At 41.3% G+C, this 17,451-nt stretch overlaps 1 protein-coding gene across 2 annotated transcripts; it reads right to left on the reverse strand.

The window, feature by feature from the left end:
* Positions 1-1,961: 1,961 nt before the first annotated feature.
* Positions 1,962-4,423, reverse strand: LOC146497826 (complement C1q-like protein 2). 2 transcript variants are annotated; one of them, XM_085141825.1, is made up of 4 exons: positions 4,306-4,423; positions 2,829-2,996; positions 2,578-2,700; positions 1,962-2,453 (listed from the first exon to the last, which is right to left on the reverse strand). In XM_085141825.1, exons 3-4 carry the CDS (start codon positions 2,645-2,647, stop codon positions 2,137-2,139), a joined length of 387 nt encoding a protein of 128 aa, XP_084997951.1. In that variant the 5' UTR covers positions 2,648-2,700; positions 2,829-2,996; positions 4,306-4,423; the 3' UTR covers positions 1,962-2,136. The 2 variants fall into 2 exon arrangements, with proteins under 2 accessions (XP_084997951.1, XP_084997950.1); XM_085141824.1 differs by lacking the exon at positions 4,306-4,423 and having other exon boundaries at positions 2,829-3,144.
* Between the last annotated feature and the right edge of the window lie 13,028 nt (positions 4,424-17,451).

The following is a 17,451-nucleotide window of genomic DNA, read 5'->3' on the forward strand; positions in this document are numbered from 1 at the left end:
TTGACTTTCACTGATGCGTGGCAGACAACGATCCAGCGAAGAACAGCAGTCACCTCCTGGCTTAAAAGCTCATCGCCTTGATTAGGCTCAGGTGTTTCCTTTCTCCGAGGGCATGGGCCGAGGGCGTGAACCCACAATGAGTTCCGCCCCGGCGGCATAGAGGAGGAGAGAGAGAGAGACTGGAAGTAGGGGTGGGTTTTAATAATCGATTCATCGATTAAAATCGATTCTGGCTTGGATGACGTGATATCGATTCATTAAAATCCTGAATCGATTTTTTTATATAAATGTATTTTATACATTATTTGCTAACAAATAATAAGGAAGTTAGTGAGGGTTGAATACCATAATTGTCTGTTCATTGAAAACCTTTATCATTCAAACTGTATCAAAGAGGAAAATGTAAAACAAACCAAATACGAGGAAAATAATTTTCCCAGTGAGACGCTGTTACAGGGTGTTATACAGTCTAAAAAAAAATAGACTGTTTGAGTAGCATTTCTACCGCATACCTTAGCTCTTCTTAAAAAAAAAACCCAAAAGATAAATGTCATAAGAAGGTCACGTCTAACCTTCACTAATGCTGTTTATGTGACACGGGGAACTCCTGAATAAAAGTCTTCAAAGGAACTTTTTCCTTTGGTCTATACTGGTCTGTATTCAGCTAAGAAAGGTGGATCAAATAAGGGCTTTTTAGGTAATGGCTTAATTACTGCAACACTAAAAGTTTGTGGTGCATAATCTGTGAATACCAATAACATGGTCAAATTTCAAATTGAAGCATTAATTCATGATAAGACTGTCATGGTCCGGGTGAGTGGTGGCGTTTTTCCATGGGTCTTAAGCTAAACTAGCGACAGTGTGAGGCTACCAAGTCGTTCTTGTGTGTCACAGTTTACTGCTTATGCTAGCCTGGTGTTCTCTCCGTGTGATTTCTAGGCATCTTCCAATTCAACATCTCACCTTCGGCAATAATCATTCTTATCTGGACGCTGGTCTACTCTGGAATCACAGCCACAGCCCAAGCTCAGTCCATTGTCAGTTTACCTGCCTGCCTCCCTGCCACAGCAAAAGGATTAAGAACCACACTCCCTTCTGGACCCCTGCCTCTGGAAACTCATCCCAACCACTTTGATTGTTTTCCTCTCCATGCTGGTGTTGTGCCAAAATATATAACAATAGTTCTGTAAACATATTTTAATTTGACAAAAAGGACCAGGTTGGTTCACCTTGTGTGAGAAATGAATGACTAGAAATTGTTTTGTTTAAAACTGCTCATGGAGCCAGTCCCAGATAACACTGGGCTGACATAAGTCCTGTTTTAATCATCATCATCATCTCTATTTATGAACCACAATAAAACATAATGATATTAATAGCATAAAAATAATTTCATTTGAAAATGAGTTAAATCTAAAAGCACATTACTAGCACCAAACTCCTGCCTATATGTATTAAGGTTTTCTTCTCACTCAGATATCTGACTTTTCAACTATGCTTGTCTGAACTTCATTTTAGTCACAGAGAGAATAACAAACAGCTGATGAAGGTGCTGTGGTTGTTGTCAGTATTAAAAATCCAAGGTGTCCGGACGGAGCCTCGTGTACACCTGGTCTCCTGTTTCCGGCTGCAGAGTCTTGCTTATTGATATATAGTTAATATAGATTAATACTATACACTACTTAATTTGGGATTATTAATTGTCATCAATTAGTTAATACATTTAGAACAAATAGTAATAATTGTGTTTAATTTTCTTCATATTCTTAATTTTATTTATAGCTGTTGTAATAGAATAATTGCACAAACATGTCCAGATGTAGTAAGAACTTTAGTGAACTTAACTCAGCCCAAGTCGGGATGGGTTTGCACACAATAGAAAAAATTAAAATACACAGACTTGAGTCAGAGGTGCCTACTTGACTAAAAAAAAAAAAAAAAGAAAAGAAAGAAAAGTGAAATTGCTGCACATATTCAGACTTTATTGTTCCATTGAGACACAAACTCCTATAAAATATTGGTTTTAATTCTGACACCACCACCAAGTTCTAAAGCTGTAGATTGTTACTGTAACCCTGCCACCTCTGTCACCACCAAAAATAATCAACCAAACTCTGCATGTCAATATTGTTCTGTTTACTCATTTGTAAGCTCAGACAAGCATGATTTGAATTGCAGAGGGAATAACAAATGGCCAATGAAGGTGCTGTGGTTGTTGTCATTATCAAAAATCCAGGTGTTTGCACGGAGCCTCATGTACACCTGGTCTCCTGCAGCCAGCTGCAGAGTCATGCCATTGGTGGCTGCCTCATAGCGATTTCCAGCAGCATGGTTGTACACTGTCACCATCTGCTCTCCATTCTTCATCAGTCGCAGCCCCATCGGTCTAGATGATAAATTATGACCAGAGAAGCTGAAGTAATAAACTCCTCTGACCGGAGCAGTGAAAATACCTGGAGATGATGGTCACAGTTACAACTTATATGGCACTAAGAAGTTTAGTGGTAGTGAAATGCAGCACTTATCTAACAAATAAACTCATAAATGTAAGAATACATATAATTATGTTAAGTTTACCTGTTGCATTGTTGTAAAAGCCTGAGTTAAAGTAGACATTTTTGTAAGTCAGTGTGATCTCGGCACTCATTGGTCCAGTATTTCCAACATTGCCAATAGATGCTCCAAATGCCACACGGCTGCCTGGAGTTGCATGAAAATATGGGATTATTTGTTTGGTTTGACAACGACAAAACCTGAAACTGTATCAGTACACTGATAAAGATCTATACATGTCAGAATAAAAACCTCCAGCTGTGTTATGTTCTTACCTTGGATTGATGATTTCAGATCTGCCAGCTGTTTCTCAGCATTATTCAGCTTGGCTTCTAGTTGTCGTAATATTAGGAAAAGTTGTTCATTTGTCCCAGCACAGAGTTGAGGTGTCTGAACAAGAGAGCCTTCACTTTTAGATGCGTTGCCTGCTTGAGGGAAGGCAGCTGCACACAGAAAGAAGAGGCATAAGGTTAAGACTGCGGTCTTCATCTTTTCAAAATTTCTGTTCATCTGTGTTAGTTCCCCCCACAAGGCTCTAGATATACATCACAAAGACGGAAGTGTCCCTATTTTTTTTCCTTTTCAATAAACAAGCACAAAGAAAACTCGGAGACAATAATTATATGATTGAGACAAGATAACACTTCACGAAAAACCTGTTTTAAGCCCCATGAATGATCCTTCTCTTTATAAGCGGTGTAACATGAGTGGTTCACTGAAATAACAGCAGAAATAGCAAAAGCAACTGTCTGTCAGTACACAGTGAGTAATGTTGGACTTCTCGCTGGAAATCAGCAGCAGTAGTAGTAGATATTAGCAATAGCAATTTCAGCTACATTCTAAGGTGAACTTGAATGCAACATTTAAACTGAGAATTTTTATACTGGAGATTACAAAGTAAAAGTTGTGTAAGCATGCAAATGCAATACAATAGTCTAACAAGCAAACCTACTGTTAGAATTAAGGCACCCAGCTGTCCTGCTCTTCTTTATCACTCATGCTTCTTCTTCTTGTTTGAGGTTATTTTTCTGCATGCTTATGGTAGGCAATATGAAACAATACATGTATTAAGGCTAATTTACACCACGGAGCACTGCTCCAAAGAGTCTGGCGTAGTTTTAACAGTGTCTGAAGCTGGATTCAAGAAAAAACAAGGTTTTTTAGGGCATGTGTAGGACCCTCTTGTGCCAGTACAGAATGTGATGTCACTAGCTTGGTTGGTTGTTTACTACTAACAAACCCAATTAATTAATTTAAGTTAGCTAACTAGTGACAGAACTGGGTGTTTAACAAGGAAGCTAAAACATAGGAGGTTACATTTACGCTGCCCCTGGTTGCAGCAATGAGTTTTATGTTAAAAACCAACTATATACGGCCCACTTTCATTCAGTTTGTTAAGTAGAAAGTGGTCGTTTTTTCTTGCTGGTATGCTGATGGATACTGGGATTCCCTTTTGTGCTTTGGTGACAAGTAATGTTTGTGGTGTGATGCATGTGTAGAAACATGTTGTTAACTGTTTGGGTGTGCTTGGGAAAAAAGACAATTTTATTGCATAAAACTGTGCTGAGCGGATTTTGTGAATACCTGCTCTGACAGCTGATTGTACCATTTGGTCGCTACATACAACCCGATGAGTTCATAGTGAATAGTGTGCTTATATGGTGCTGAGAAATTTAGTGGTAGTGAAATGCAGCACTTATCTAACAAATAAACTCATAAATGTAAGAATATGTATAATTATGCTAAGTTTACCTGTTGCAGGGTTGTAAGAACCTGAGTTAAAGTAGACAGTGTTGTAAGTCAGTGTGATCTCTGCATTGATCCAGTATCTCCAACATTGCCAATAGATGCTCCAAATGCCACACGGCTGCCTGGAGTTGCATGAAAATATGGGATTATTTGTTTGGTTTGACAACAACAAAACATGAACCTGTATCAGTACACTGATAAAGATCTTTACATGTCAGAATAAAAACTTCCAGCTGTGTTATGTTCTTACCTTGGATTGATGATTTCAGATCTGCCAGCTGCCAGCTAAAGTAAAAATGAACACAGGGAGGCTCTTAAGCAAAAGTTACACAGAGTTTATAAAGAGTTCTCGCGTGCGTGCGTGCGTGCGTGCGTGCGCACACACGCCTGCTGCCCAAACCACTGTAGCTCACTGCTGTGGCAAACTGGCGAAGTGGAAGGGGCGTGGCTCTTTGGGATGGCAGACTATATGCCATGGCTGACGAGCACACCTCAGCTGTGGCTCATGAGGCAGACCTGGAACACAGGAAGGGGAGAAAAAAACTCTCACAGAGGGAGAGCCACTAGAGGTCAGCGACCGTAACACGGTATTCCTATTTTCTTCAGTTCCAATAATCATGACAAAGACAACTCAGAGACAATGTTTATCTTGAATTACACTTCATGAAAATGCATTTTCAAGCCCCATTGTTGTAATTGTGAAAGCATACAATACAATAGTCTAACTAACCTGTTGTTATCAAAGAAAAGTGTTCTCAAGTTCATCTCCCTGTTGGAGCTCAGCCTGGGGGGAGTTCTTTTTTTCTCCTCGTCTTTCCTCATGTTGTGCATTTCCTATGGTTTCGGTTCGTATCTTAAATGCCCCTTGGGGATAGAAAAAAGTCTTTTTGACTTTGAAAACAGTGAAACCAACATGAGAAATTGAGACCTAGTTTAATTTTCCCAGTGAGATAATAACAAACAAATCACAAACTTTGTAATCAGCACCATGGGAGTCGAGCATTTCTGATTTGTTGCTTTTTTGTGAAAGGAGCCCCAGTATAAAGAGTTGTGGAGGAAGAGTTTAGGTAGGACGTCTACATTGTGTTAGCACTTATCGTTGAAGAAGATAACATCACAGGAATTACTTTTCATGAACCTAAGGATAGGACGCACAAAACTTAGAGTCAGGTTTTTGAATGAATTAAAACTCTCTGAGTCTTTGGTAAATTAAGAAACCAGAGTGGAAACTGTTGCCTCTCCTTCTCCTTGCCCTGTAGTTTGAGGCTTCTGAGACTTAGTAGGACTCTTGTGTGCTGATTGATTTTAACTAAAATAACCTAGATAATGTGTAACCAGGTTTCTGTAAGGCAAGATAAATCAGTGTGTTGATCAGTTATTAAATCATATGATATCAGGAACTTAGAAGAAAGTAAACTAATGTTTAATAATCTATATTTAACTGATCTACTGTTTGGTGTATTTCAGGATGATATTTGTAACTCTTCCCTTTAATTATTATTATCATTTTCTTTTTACAATTTAATTACTATACTTAGTTTGTTTTTTGTGAGTCTTTTGGGTTTTAGGGAGATGACAGGAGGAAGGAAGCTGCAGAGAGGCACGTGAGACTGCACCTCTGCTTCCTGGTCCCAACTTTGAATAGTCACATTGTGGGAGGTTAATAAATGAGCCAAATTTCTAAAATGAGAGCTGCACCATTCAATGTATAGCATAGGTGTTATCTTTCCTAACAAGACCAGGACTTCCCTGTCTGTCAGTTATCTTATCGTTTTTTTGTTTTCTCTTGGAAATAGTCTACATAGCTAGAAGCTGAAGGACTATTTCCTCTACAGCATCAAACTGATTTTAACCTAGTGGAGTAACAATGAGACACAAAAAGACAATACCATTAGTGTTTCCATAACTGGTGCTTATTATTACAGTCAAATAATGTACTGGTGTTAATAGGCTGTTCTTGCAGTACTTGAGCATCCACTGAGGACCAAAAAAAGAAGTGCAAGTGGTACTGCATATTTTTAGGCAGCAGTTAATTTTAAATGTAAATTTTGTTACAATCTCAGCTTGTAGCTGCAGCCACAGAGGTGTGCAGGTGGATAGCAAATGGACAGCATCTTCTAACTTTCCACAAGTACTCATTTATTTTAAATATCAAAAATCGGATCAATGGAAATACCAAAGTAAAAGCTTTACGAAAACCTCCGGTGCAAAAGTATGCCGCTAGTGGTCAGGTTGTGTCTGCTCTCCGCTGATGGTCACTTCTCAACACCATGAGCTGCTTCACTTCTTGCCTACCAGCATTTCCAGCGATTTAGCTGGATATGCGTTCCACTTGTGGGACTTGTCTCTCTCTACTTCCTGTTCTCTAGTAGAACTGTTTACAGCCACAGAAACAGCAATTTGAAACAACAATATTGCAGAAGTGGAAGCAGAGCAACTACAGATGAACGTCTCGGCCTGTCTCAGCAATGCAAAGCCTCCAGCATCCAACATCACCATGGAGGAGAGGAAGGCACTCACATCACTTAGTAATACAAAAACATTATCATTCTTCCAGCAGACAAGGGTAGGTGCACAGTATTGCTAAAACAGAAAGACTATCATAAAATTTTGTCACTGCTCAGTGATGAAAATACTGAAACAAGACTGAGGAAGTGGTTACAGAAATAGGGTGCTAGACTGTCTGAAGCAGTTAGAACAAGACAAGGCAACCTCATACCACAGCCTATACCCAGGGGAATCTACACCAAGTCTGTATAGTTTACCGAAGATACATAAACAGAGTGCACCTTTAAGACCGATTGTCTGTATGATCAACTCTGTCACTTATAACATCTCTAAGTTTCTGGCTTCGATTCTCAACCCGCTGGTAGGCAGCTCTGAACACCACATCCAGAACGCCTTGGATTTTGTTGAGAAGGTGAGAGATGTCATTATGGAGGCAGATGAAACTATGGTCTCGTACGATGTTACATCTCTTCACTTGCATCCCAGTCACGGAAGCGTTGGAGGTAGATTACAGGATGACCCCAACCTCAGCAACAGGACCACTCTCAGTATCGACCAAGTGTGTTTGCTTTTGGAACTGTGTCTTCATTCCACCTGCTTCACATACAAGGGTCAGTTCTACTGGCAGAAACATGGGTGTGCCATGGGCTCCCCAGTTTCACCCATCGTGGCCAATGTACATGGAAGAAGTGGAAAAGAGAGCTTTGCTATCCTACCCTGGAACACCACCAAGCCATTGGTTCAGATATATGATGACACCTGGGTGAAAATCAAAATCTCAGGACGTACCACATTTCACGGATCACTTACTGGACCGACACATCAAATTCACCAGGGAGGATATGAAAAGTGGCAGGTTAGCCTTCTTAGACTGTGAGATTTCCATCAGTAATGGGGGACATCTAAAAGCTGACGTGTACCGTAAACCTACACATATGGATCAGTATTTAAGGTTTGACTCTCTTTGTTTTTTTGTTTTTGTTTTTTTTTTTTGCCTGTCCCGTTTGGCTCTTTTGCCATCAGAATTATTGTCTAAAGGCGAAGAAAGATGCCCAACGGATTTACTTTACCAAATTGACCATCCCAGCTTTGCCGTAATGGTCCATTTGATTCCCCTTTTATTATTTATTTTATTGTCACTTGCTGAATACGGGACAGACTTGACTGGGGGAAAGAAAAGGGAGAGAGAAAGAGGGAAAGAAAAACAGCTGAGAAGACGGACGGGGGAGAAGGGCAAAAACAAAAACCAACAGAATAAGCAGAAGAAAAAAATACATATATCAATCACCTGGATCACCTGTTGAGAAAGAAAAAAGAAAACAAGCAGAAGAAAACGAGAGCAATAGAATAAACAACATCACAAAGATATATGGGAATATGACAGTAAATACTAAATATTAAACATTATTGTGCAGCACGTAAGATCGACAGTGCACAGTGTGCTTTGAGGTAGGAGCCAAAAAGGGTGTAGTTTGTGTGTGTGATCACCCGTGTGTACACCTGTGAGCATGGACGTGCTTGTTTTTTTAAAAGGTTCCTTCATGTAATGATCTGCTAGAGGGTGTGGGGAGCCACTGCCCGTCCTCCAGGGCATGAAGCAGGTATGGAGGAGATCAAGACTCCAGACATCCAGAGGCCCCCAGAACACAAGAGACCAAGGAAGACCAACAGAGGGGCAGCCATGCCACTGTCCCAGAAAGAGCTGACGGAGCAGAAGCCAGGGGGGGTTGCAGTGACGTGCCCGTGAGCTCCGCCGACAGTCAGTTGTGCCTGAGTGACCGAGCCCCAGGCCGAGAGGCCGGGGGCACCCCACCTCCGAAGTGGCCCGAGCGAGCCCCAGGCTCGAGGCCCCGATAAGCAGCCGCCAAGGAGTGAGCCGGTGTGTACCTGGACGCCAATCCCCGGACACAAAGAACCACCAACGCACCGATGTCTGAGGGAGTCCGCCCCCGGCAGGGGAAGTGTTGGGGGGAGATAGGCCTCCAAACCTTGGAGGGCCTGAGATGTCCACAGAGAGGTGGCGTCTGATACCCAACCTGACATATAGACACAGACATACAGGCACACACAGACACAAACATCCATTCCCACCCTCATGCTCTCATATGCACTTACTCCACACTCAACCAACGTGGAGACAGACATAAAGCCGCTCCAGCAGGCCACAGAGAACGGGGGTGAGAGAAGACTCCTAACCTCCCTCCACCCGCTCATTGTAGTGTTGATGTATGTGTGTTCTAAGGTGCATTTAAAACCCAGGAGGGCATGGAGCTACCTGCTAGAGAGCAGCAGGTAAGCGCATAGCCCCTCCTGCTAGCCCTAAATGTCTACGTGTATTTAAAATTGAGAGGTGGGCAACGACGCCAGGGGTGAGGTGTACACCCTGATGGTAATTTGGATTCCGTCTGGGCCAGGCCCCCATACACCCACCCGCCCACAACCCCGGCAACACACCAACCAGGACCCAAGCCCCTGAGGTCCGGCCAGGGCCCCAGGCCAGAGCCGGAGCGCCCCCAGAACCCCACGCCCGTCCCGGACCCACCCAGGGGCAGCCAGGCTACCAGGTCAGTAACCCCCGTCCGTCAGCACAGACCCTCCCCTAGCCCTGCTGCACGCAGCCACGAGGAAACGGTCACCTAAGAGCCAACAGAGCCCCTAATTGGCCATGACTGCTACCCCAGGTTGAGCCCCCCAAGGAAGATGCTCCCGGGGAACCCCCCGACGCCCTAAGCCTGTCCCTACCCCCACACCAATCACAACAGTGAAGGCGAGACCAAACTATGACCCCCCACCCCCACTAGGTGATGGAGCTGATCAAAGGAGCCCAGAGCAATTGATCTGATGTGGTGGCAGAGGCTGTATCAAGACTAATGTAATCTAATAGATAATTTCTATATTGGTTAGAATTAAGATTATTTTTATTTTTCCAGTTCATGAGGACTGTTTTCTTGGCTATGCATAGGGCAGTGAAAACCATATGGGCTATATTCTTTTCTGAAGTGACATTATCTAAGCTGCCCAACAAACACACTAAGGGGGAAGTTGGAATGTTACATTTCAGACACTTTGATAAGTCTTCACATATCTTGCGCCAAAACTTCTGAACTGGTGGACAGAACCAAAGAGCGTGGATATAATTGTCCGGTGAATTGGTTTGGCAGTGTGAGCAGTTGTTGGTAGACGTAAAGCCCATCTTGAACATCCGATGACCTGTATAGTGCACTCTATGTAGTATTTTGTATTGAATTAATTGAAGACTGGGATTTCTGATTAGATGAAAGGTTTTTAAGCAAATCTGAGACCAGAAGTTTTGGTCTAAGTTAACTGATAAATCCGCTTCCCATTTTGCAATAGGAAGTGATATTGATTCATCTGTTTTAGAAAGCATTCTGTATATTTTGGATAGTAATTTGGGGGTTTTAAGAGTAAGAAATTGAACCACACTTGGTGGTGTTTGTAGTTCAACTTGACCCGGTTTAAATTTCTTTTTTATTATGGATTTAATTTGTTGATATTCTAAAAATATTTTCTTGTTGATCCCATATTGTGTAACTAGTCTGTCAAATGAAAAAAATTCTGTTCCTTCTAGTATATGTTCTACATATTTGATTCCTTTACCACTCCAATCTGAAAAGTTTATCATATTATTGTTTTGTAATATGTCAGGGTTGTTCCAGATAGGTGTACGTTTGCATGGGATTAATGAAGACTCTGTCAACTTCAGAAACTCCCACCATGCTGTCAGAGAAGAGCCGATGCTGATGCTTTTGAAGCATTCATGTTGTTGGATGTTTGAGCTGATAAATGGTAGATCTGAAATCTCTAGATTATTGCAAAGTGCTTGTTCTACATCTAGCCAAGGTTCATCTAAGAGGGTATGTTTTAGCCATCCTGAGATAAACTGAAGCCTGTTGGCTAAGAAGTAGTGCTGAAAGTTAGGTAGTTCTAATGAATGAATGAATGAATGAAAGCCTTTATTGTCACATACAGGTTGCCCTGCTGCGAAATCCTCCTTTATCATTGGTCTTTTGTAGTGTTTTTAAGCTTATACGTGGGGGCTTATTTTTCCAAAGGAATTTGGACATATATGAATCTAGAGATCTGAACCAATCTTTAGTTGGGATCATTGAGAATAAATAATTTATTTTTGGTAATACCATCATTTTTATAGCAGCAACCCTTCCCATGAGTGATATGGGTAGACATTTCCATCTAGCCAGATCACCTTCTACTTTCTTTAAAAGTGGGATATGGTTTAATTTAGTTAGATCTGCAAGCTTGGGAGAAATATTAATACCTAAATATTTTATATTTCCCGATTGCAGTGGAGTAGAAGAGGAATTATGGAAGGAGCAATTAATCGGAAGGACTGTAGATTTTGACCAGTTAATTGAGTAATCTGATATTCTTGCAAAAGAGTTTATCAATTCAATCACCCCAGAGATATTGGTTTGTGAATTTTGGAGAAAGAGTAACACATCATCCGCATAAAGGCTGATTTTATGTTCCACGTTCTTGCATTTTATGCCCTTAATTGCTGAATTCTGTCTAATTGCTGCTGCTAGTGGTTCGATAAAAATTGCAAACAGTGAAGGGGAGAGTGGGCATCCCTGCCTGGTGCCCCTCAGGAGACATAAGCTGGAGGATGTCTGGTCATTTGTTCTGACACAAGCTGTTGGGGAATTATATAATATTTTTAACCAGTTGATGAAAGAAGATCCAAAACCAAATTTGTGTAAAGTTGCAAATAGAAATTTCCAGTTAACTCTTTCAAATGCTTTTTCTGCATCTAAAGAAAATATTGTAGTTTCAAGGTTTTTACTGTATGAGTAGTCTATCAAATTAAGTAATCTACGTGTATTTGTTGATGAGTGCCTACCTTTTATGAAACCAGTTTGGTCAGCATGAATTAAGAGGGGGGTTATTTTCTCTAGTCTCTTTGAGAGAGTTTTGCAGATTATTTTGAGGTCTACATTTATAAGGGATATTGGACGATAGCTTGAGGAATATACAGGGTCTTTGCCTGGTTTTAGCAGGAGATTAATGTTTGCAGAATTCATATTTGATGGAAGTCTGCCCTCTTCTTTGATTTCTAACAACGTTCTGTAAAAAACTGGTGCTAGAATCGTCCAGAATTCTTTGTAGAATTCTGCAGGAAAGCCATCTGGACCTGGAGCCTTATTATTGGGCATACTTATCAGGGCTTCCTGGAGTTCACCTGATGTCAGTGGTGAATCCAGTGCCATTGCTTGAGTGTCTAATAATTTTGGGAGAGTTATGTTGTCTAAAAACTGATCAATTTCCTTTTTAGATGGGTTTATTCGTGGTGAATACAACGTTTTATAGAAATCCCTGAAAATGTTGTTTATTTGTTTTGGTTCATATATTGTGTTCCCAGATGAATCTTGAACAGCACATATAGTTGTTTTTTTCTTTATTTATTTTTAGCTGGTTTGCTAGAAATTGACCGGATTTATTACTATGTTCATAATTTTGTAAGCGTAGTCTTTGTACTAAGAATTTTGTTTTTTTATCAATTATCTCATTTAATTCTAGTTTTGTTTTGCGTATTTTGTTCAATGTTTCCTGATCTTGGTGGGACGCGTAGGCTTCTTCTAGTGATTTGATGGTTTTTTCTAATTCCTGAATATTTTTGTTTTCTTTTTTCTTTTTATGTGATGAGAAAGAAATTATTTTACCTCTCATCACAGCTTTCCCTGCTTCTCATAAAACAGAAGCTGATGTTCCGGGAGTGCCATTAAAGTCTAAATATGAAGTCCACTCTTTTTTAAAATATTTAATAAAGTCTTCATCTTTAAGCAGTGATGTATTAAATCTCCAGTTTTTACTTGGCATAGTATTATTCTTGTGCATTAGTGTTAAAGATACAGGAGCATGATCGCTGACAGCTATAGGGTGAATCTCAGTGTCTGAAACGTCACTCAGCAGTGAGCTGCTGACCAAAAAATAATCCAGACGAGAGTAGGAGTGATAAACATGTGAAAAAAAAAAGTATATTCCTTACTGGTGGGGTGAAGGGAGCGCCATGCATCGCAAAGACCAAAGTCGCTCATATACTGTTTGATTATATTTGTGGACTGCCAATTACGCTGAGTTCCTGCTGTATTGAGCCTATCCATTTCTTCATTTAGTCCAAGGTTGAGGTCGCCTCCAAGAACAAGTGTGCCATCTAAGTGTTCAGAAAGTGCACTGAAAAAACCGTGAAAGAATGAGGGATCATCAACATTTGGACCATATACACTTACAATACATAGCTTTTTATCAAGTATAGATAGTTTAATGATTAAGAATCTGCCCTCTGGATCTATAACTGTATCGAGTACTGTGAAATTAATTTTTTTATGGATTAAAATTGCTACTCCCCTTTGTCTAGAATTATAACAAGCTGAGAACACATTAGGAAACTCAGGTGTTTTAAGTTCATTCGAACCTCTAAGAGGTCTGTGGGTCTCTTGTAAAAGGACAACATCTGCCTGTAGTTTTTTGAGTTGGTTAAATATTTTTAACCTCTTTTCCAAAGGAATTTGGACATATATGAATCTAGTCAATGTCGGACTCTGTAGTTTTCTCTGGTCCCCCTCCCCAATCAGACCAGGAGTGACATATCAAAAATCCTTGAAAGAGTAGTTGTCAAACAGCTAACAGATTATCTGCAGAGGAATGGTTTATTTGAAGAGTTTCAGTCAGGTTTCAGAGTTCATCACAGCACAGAAACAGCTTTAGTGAAGGTTACAAATGATCTTCTTATGGCCTCTGACAGTGGACTCATCTCTGTGCTTGTCCTGCTAGACCTTAGTGCAGCATTCGATACTGTTGACCATAATATCCTATTAGAGCGATTAGAACATGCTGTAGGTATTACAGGTACTGCACTGCAGTGGTTTGTATCATATCTATCTAATAGACTCCAATTTGTGCATGTAAATGGAGAGTCCTCTTCACACACTGAGGTTAATTATGGAGTTCCACAGGGTTCAGTGCTAGGACCAATTCTGTTTACATTATACATGCTTCCCCTAGGCAGCATCATTAGAAGACATAGCATACATTTTCACTGCTATGCAGATGACACCCAGCTCTATCTGTCCATGAAGCCAGATAACACACACCAATTAGTTAAACTGCAGGAATGTCTTAAAGACATAAAGACCTGGATGGCCGCTAACTTTCTGCTTCTTAATTCAGATAAAACTGAGGTCATTGTACTCGGCGCTGAAAAGCTTAGAAATATGGTATCTAACCAGATTCTTACTCTGGATGGCATTACCTTGGCCTCCAGTAACACTGTGAGGAACCTTGGAGTCATTTTTGACCAGGATATGTCCTTCAACGCACATATTAAACAAATATGTAAGACTGCGTTCTTCCATTTGCGCAACATCTCTAAAATTAGAAATATCCTGTCTCAGAGTGACGCTGAAAAACTAGTTCATGCATTTATTACTTCCAGGCTGGACTACTGCAATTCATTATTATCAGGATGTCCAAAAAACTCACTGAAAAGCCTTCAGCTAATCCAAAATGCTGCAGCAAGAGTACTGACAGGGACTAGAAAGACAGAGCATATTTCTCCTGTTTTGGCTTCCCTTCATTGGCTTCCTGTTAAATCCAGAATTGAATTCAAAATCCTGCTCCTCACATACAAGGTCTTAAATAATCAGGCCCCATCTTATCTTAATGACCTTGTAGTACCATATCACCCTATTAGAGCACTTCGCTCCCGCTCTGCAGGCCTACTTGTTGTTCCTAGAGTAATTAAAAGTAGAATGGGAGGGAGAGCCTTCAGTTTTCAGGCCCCTCTTCTGTGGAACCAGCTTCCAGTTTGGATTCGGGAGACAGACACTATCTCTACTTTTAAGATTAGGCTTAAAACTTTCCTTTTTGCTAAAGCATATAGTTAGGGCTGGACCAGGTGACCCTGAATCCTCCTTTAGTTATGCTGCAATAGATGTAGGCTGCCAGGGGATTCCCATGATGCATTGAGTTTTTCCTTTCCAGTCACCTTTCTCGCTCACTATGTATTAACAGACCTCTCTGCATTGAATCATATCTGTTATTAACCTCTGTCTCTCTTCCACAGCATGTCTTTTATCCTGTCTTCCTTCTCTCACCCCAACCGGTCGCAGCAGATGGCCGCCCCTCCCTGAGCCTGGTTCTGCCGGAGGTTTCTTCCTGTTAAAAGGGAGTTTTTCCTTCCCACTGTCGCCAAAGTGCTTGCTCATAGGGGGTCATATGATTGTTGGGTTTTTCTCTGTATCTATGAAGCGCCTTGAGGCGACTTTTGTTGTGATTTGGCGCTATATAAATAAAATTGAATTGAATTGAATTGAATTTTCTCTGGTGCCAGCTCCATTTACATTCCATGTAACGAATCTTAGTGCACCCATAGATGTCTGTGCATAACTAGGGGTGTACTCTGTGTGTGTCGCTTAGACAGGTGGAGAGAATACATCACTTGTTCATAAATAAGGAGAGGGAGAGAGAGAAAAAATGTGTGGCGAGATGCTCCCTGAGTCTATGTGTTTACATATTTACTAATATCAGTACGCTTGGCTTACGTGTGTGTATCCTGTAGGTCTGTGTGCGCTGTCTGACTGATGTAAATGTGCTGCCGTTGAGCGCATGACTGTGCGTGATCGTGCGGTGAGTATGTGTCGAAATAAATGATGTTGTTTGTGGATGAGTGTGGAAGCAGGTGATCGAAGCAGTGAAAGAAATAAAGAAGGAAACCAAGGACAAGGGAGAGCAGCATAAAAACAAGAGGGGGAAAAGAGAGAGAAAAAATGAGAAGAGAGAAAAGAAAACGTAAACATTCCAATTAAATCACTGACGGAGAGTGACGGTGTTAATACTGCTATGAAATCACACTTAAGATGCGATTTGATACCGGTAAGTTAAACAGATGTTAATGCAAGTTAGTGTGAGTGGATAGGGAAAGGGTGTAGCAGATTCTTATCTGGTGTGAAGTTAATACAGCCACGGAGTGATGTTGGGGTCGCGGTGGAGCTGTCCGTCCACGTACAGCCGGTCCACAGCGATGACAGCGCGGGAGCCCTTCTGGATGAAGCCGCGTCGAATTGGGAAGAGGACCCTGCGTCATTCCAAGATCTCTTTGGGGAACTGGTCGTTCATACTGAAGTCCATTCCTTTTAATTCCCTGCCGCGGCTTTTCAGATGTTGCTTTTGTTTGAAGTGGCCAAATTTGGCCACGATAGGACGTGGTCTCCCGGCCGTAGCCTGAATGGGGCCAAGGCGATGCACCCTATAAAAGACGATGTTCTTCACCGTGTCCTCCGGCAGCTTCAGGTGGGTTTTGATGAAGCTTTTTACCGTGGTCTCTGCGTCCTCTCCAGCGGCTTCTGGAATACCAGAAAACCAGAAAAGGTTTGACTCTCATCGTCCACTGGAGCACAAACTGGGTGTCATTAGGACACTACAACACAGAGCAAACACCATCCCCACTGACACAGCGGCCAGGGAGGCAGAAGAACAGTACATCAAGAAGGCCCTGAGTAAATGTGGTTATCCCAGCTGGACTTTTGGCAAAGCTGGAAAGACACCTAAAGAAAGCTCCAGGCGATCCAGGAAAGAAGGACAATCGCTGCCTAAGTAAAAACCTGTAGTGATCCCATATGTGTCAGGAGTATCGGAGCAGTTGAGACACATTTTTTCTAAACATTGGGTCTCTGTGGCTTTTAAACCCCAAAACACGCTCCACCAAAAATTGGTCCACCCCAAGGATCGGGTCCCCCGACACAAACAGAGTAACATAGTGTACGCTGTTAAGTGCCAGGTGGATTGACAGGATTTATACGTCAGGGAAACCAAACAACCTTTGGCTAAGAGGATGGCACAACACAGAAGAGCTACCTTGTCAGGCCACGACTCTGCAGTCTATTTACACCTACAGGCCAGTGGACACTCTTTCAATGATGAGGATGTACACATCCAGGACAGGGAGGAACGCTGGTTTGAGTGTGGAGTCAAGGAGGCCATTTATGTGAAAAGGGAAAGACCATCTCTGAATCGAGGAGGGGGCCTAAGGGTACATCTGTCACCATCTTACAATGCTGTGATTGCAGCCATTCCCCAACTCTCTGTGAATGGTACTCATGGCCATTGATCAGTGGTTGTTGATCAATGTTCATGAGAATTTGCATAAATATTTTGAAGGAACTGACCTCCCAGCCCATTGTTCCTTCAGTGGGCTGGTTTCAGTCATTATGCAAATGTAATGTTTATAAGATTGGGGAAACCTGCAGTCAGCTGAGACTGAAGAAGTCACTTGGATGAGTGATGAAACTTTTCTCCCACTGAAAACGCTACGTCCAGATGAACAGAATCAACTTTTGGAGATTTGAAAAAATCTGTTGTAAGGTTTTGAGCTAAATGTGGAAAAATGTGGCTGTTAATTTCAACATGTTTCACTTTACAAAAGGCACCGCATACACAATCCTTCAAAAAATATTAGACTCCACGATATTATTTAATAATCTTGCTTTTATAAGGCTTTTCAAATGATCCAGGTGTGCAGCAGTGTTTTTAAAATATCTTCAGGGTAATTTGGGAAAAAATAAATAACAGGTGTAAATAACATTAGTTTTCTTATGAAAAATAAAA

Source organism: Neolamprologus multifasciatus, chromosome 18, assembly GCF_963576455.1.
Source record: "Neolamprologus multifasciatus chromosome 18, fNeoMul1.2, whole genome shotgun sequence".
In the NCBI taxonomy this organism is placed as follows: domain Eukaryota; kingdom Metazoa; phylum Chordata; class Actinopteri; order Cichliformes; family Cichlidae; genus Neolamprologus; species Neolamprologus multifasciatus.

Bases quoted from the DNA above. Each gene is read 5' to 3' on its own strand.
- LOC146497826 (XM_085141824.1), bottom strand. From the start codon at position 3,063: ATGAACAGAAATTTTGAAAAGATGAAGACCGCAGTCTTAACCTTATGC. The intron at 2,701-2,828 runs GTAAGAACATAA...ATGCAACTCCAG, and splicing joins TCTGAAATCATCAATCCAAG to GCAGCCGTGTGGCATTTGGA. The intron at 2,454-2,577 runs GTAAACTTAACA...CATCATCTCCAG, and splicing joins CTTTTACAACAATGCAACAG to GTATTTTCACTGCTCCGGTC.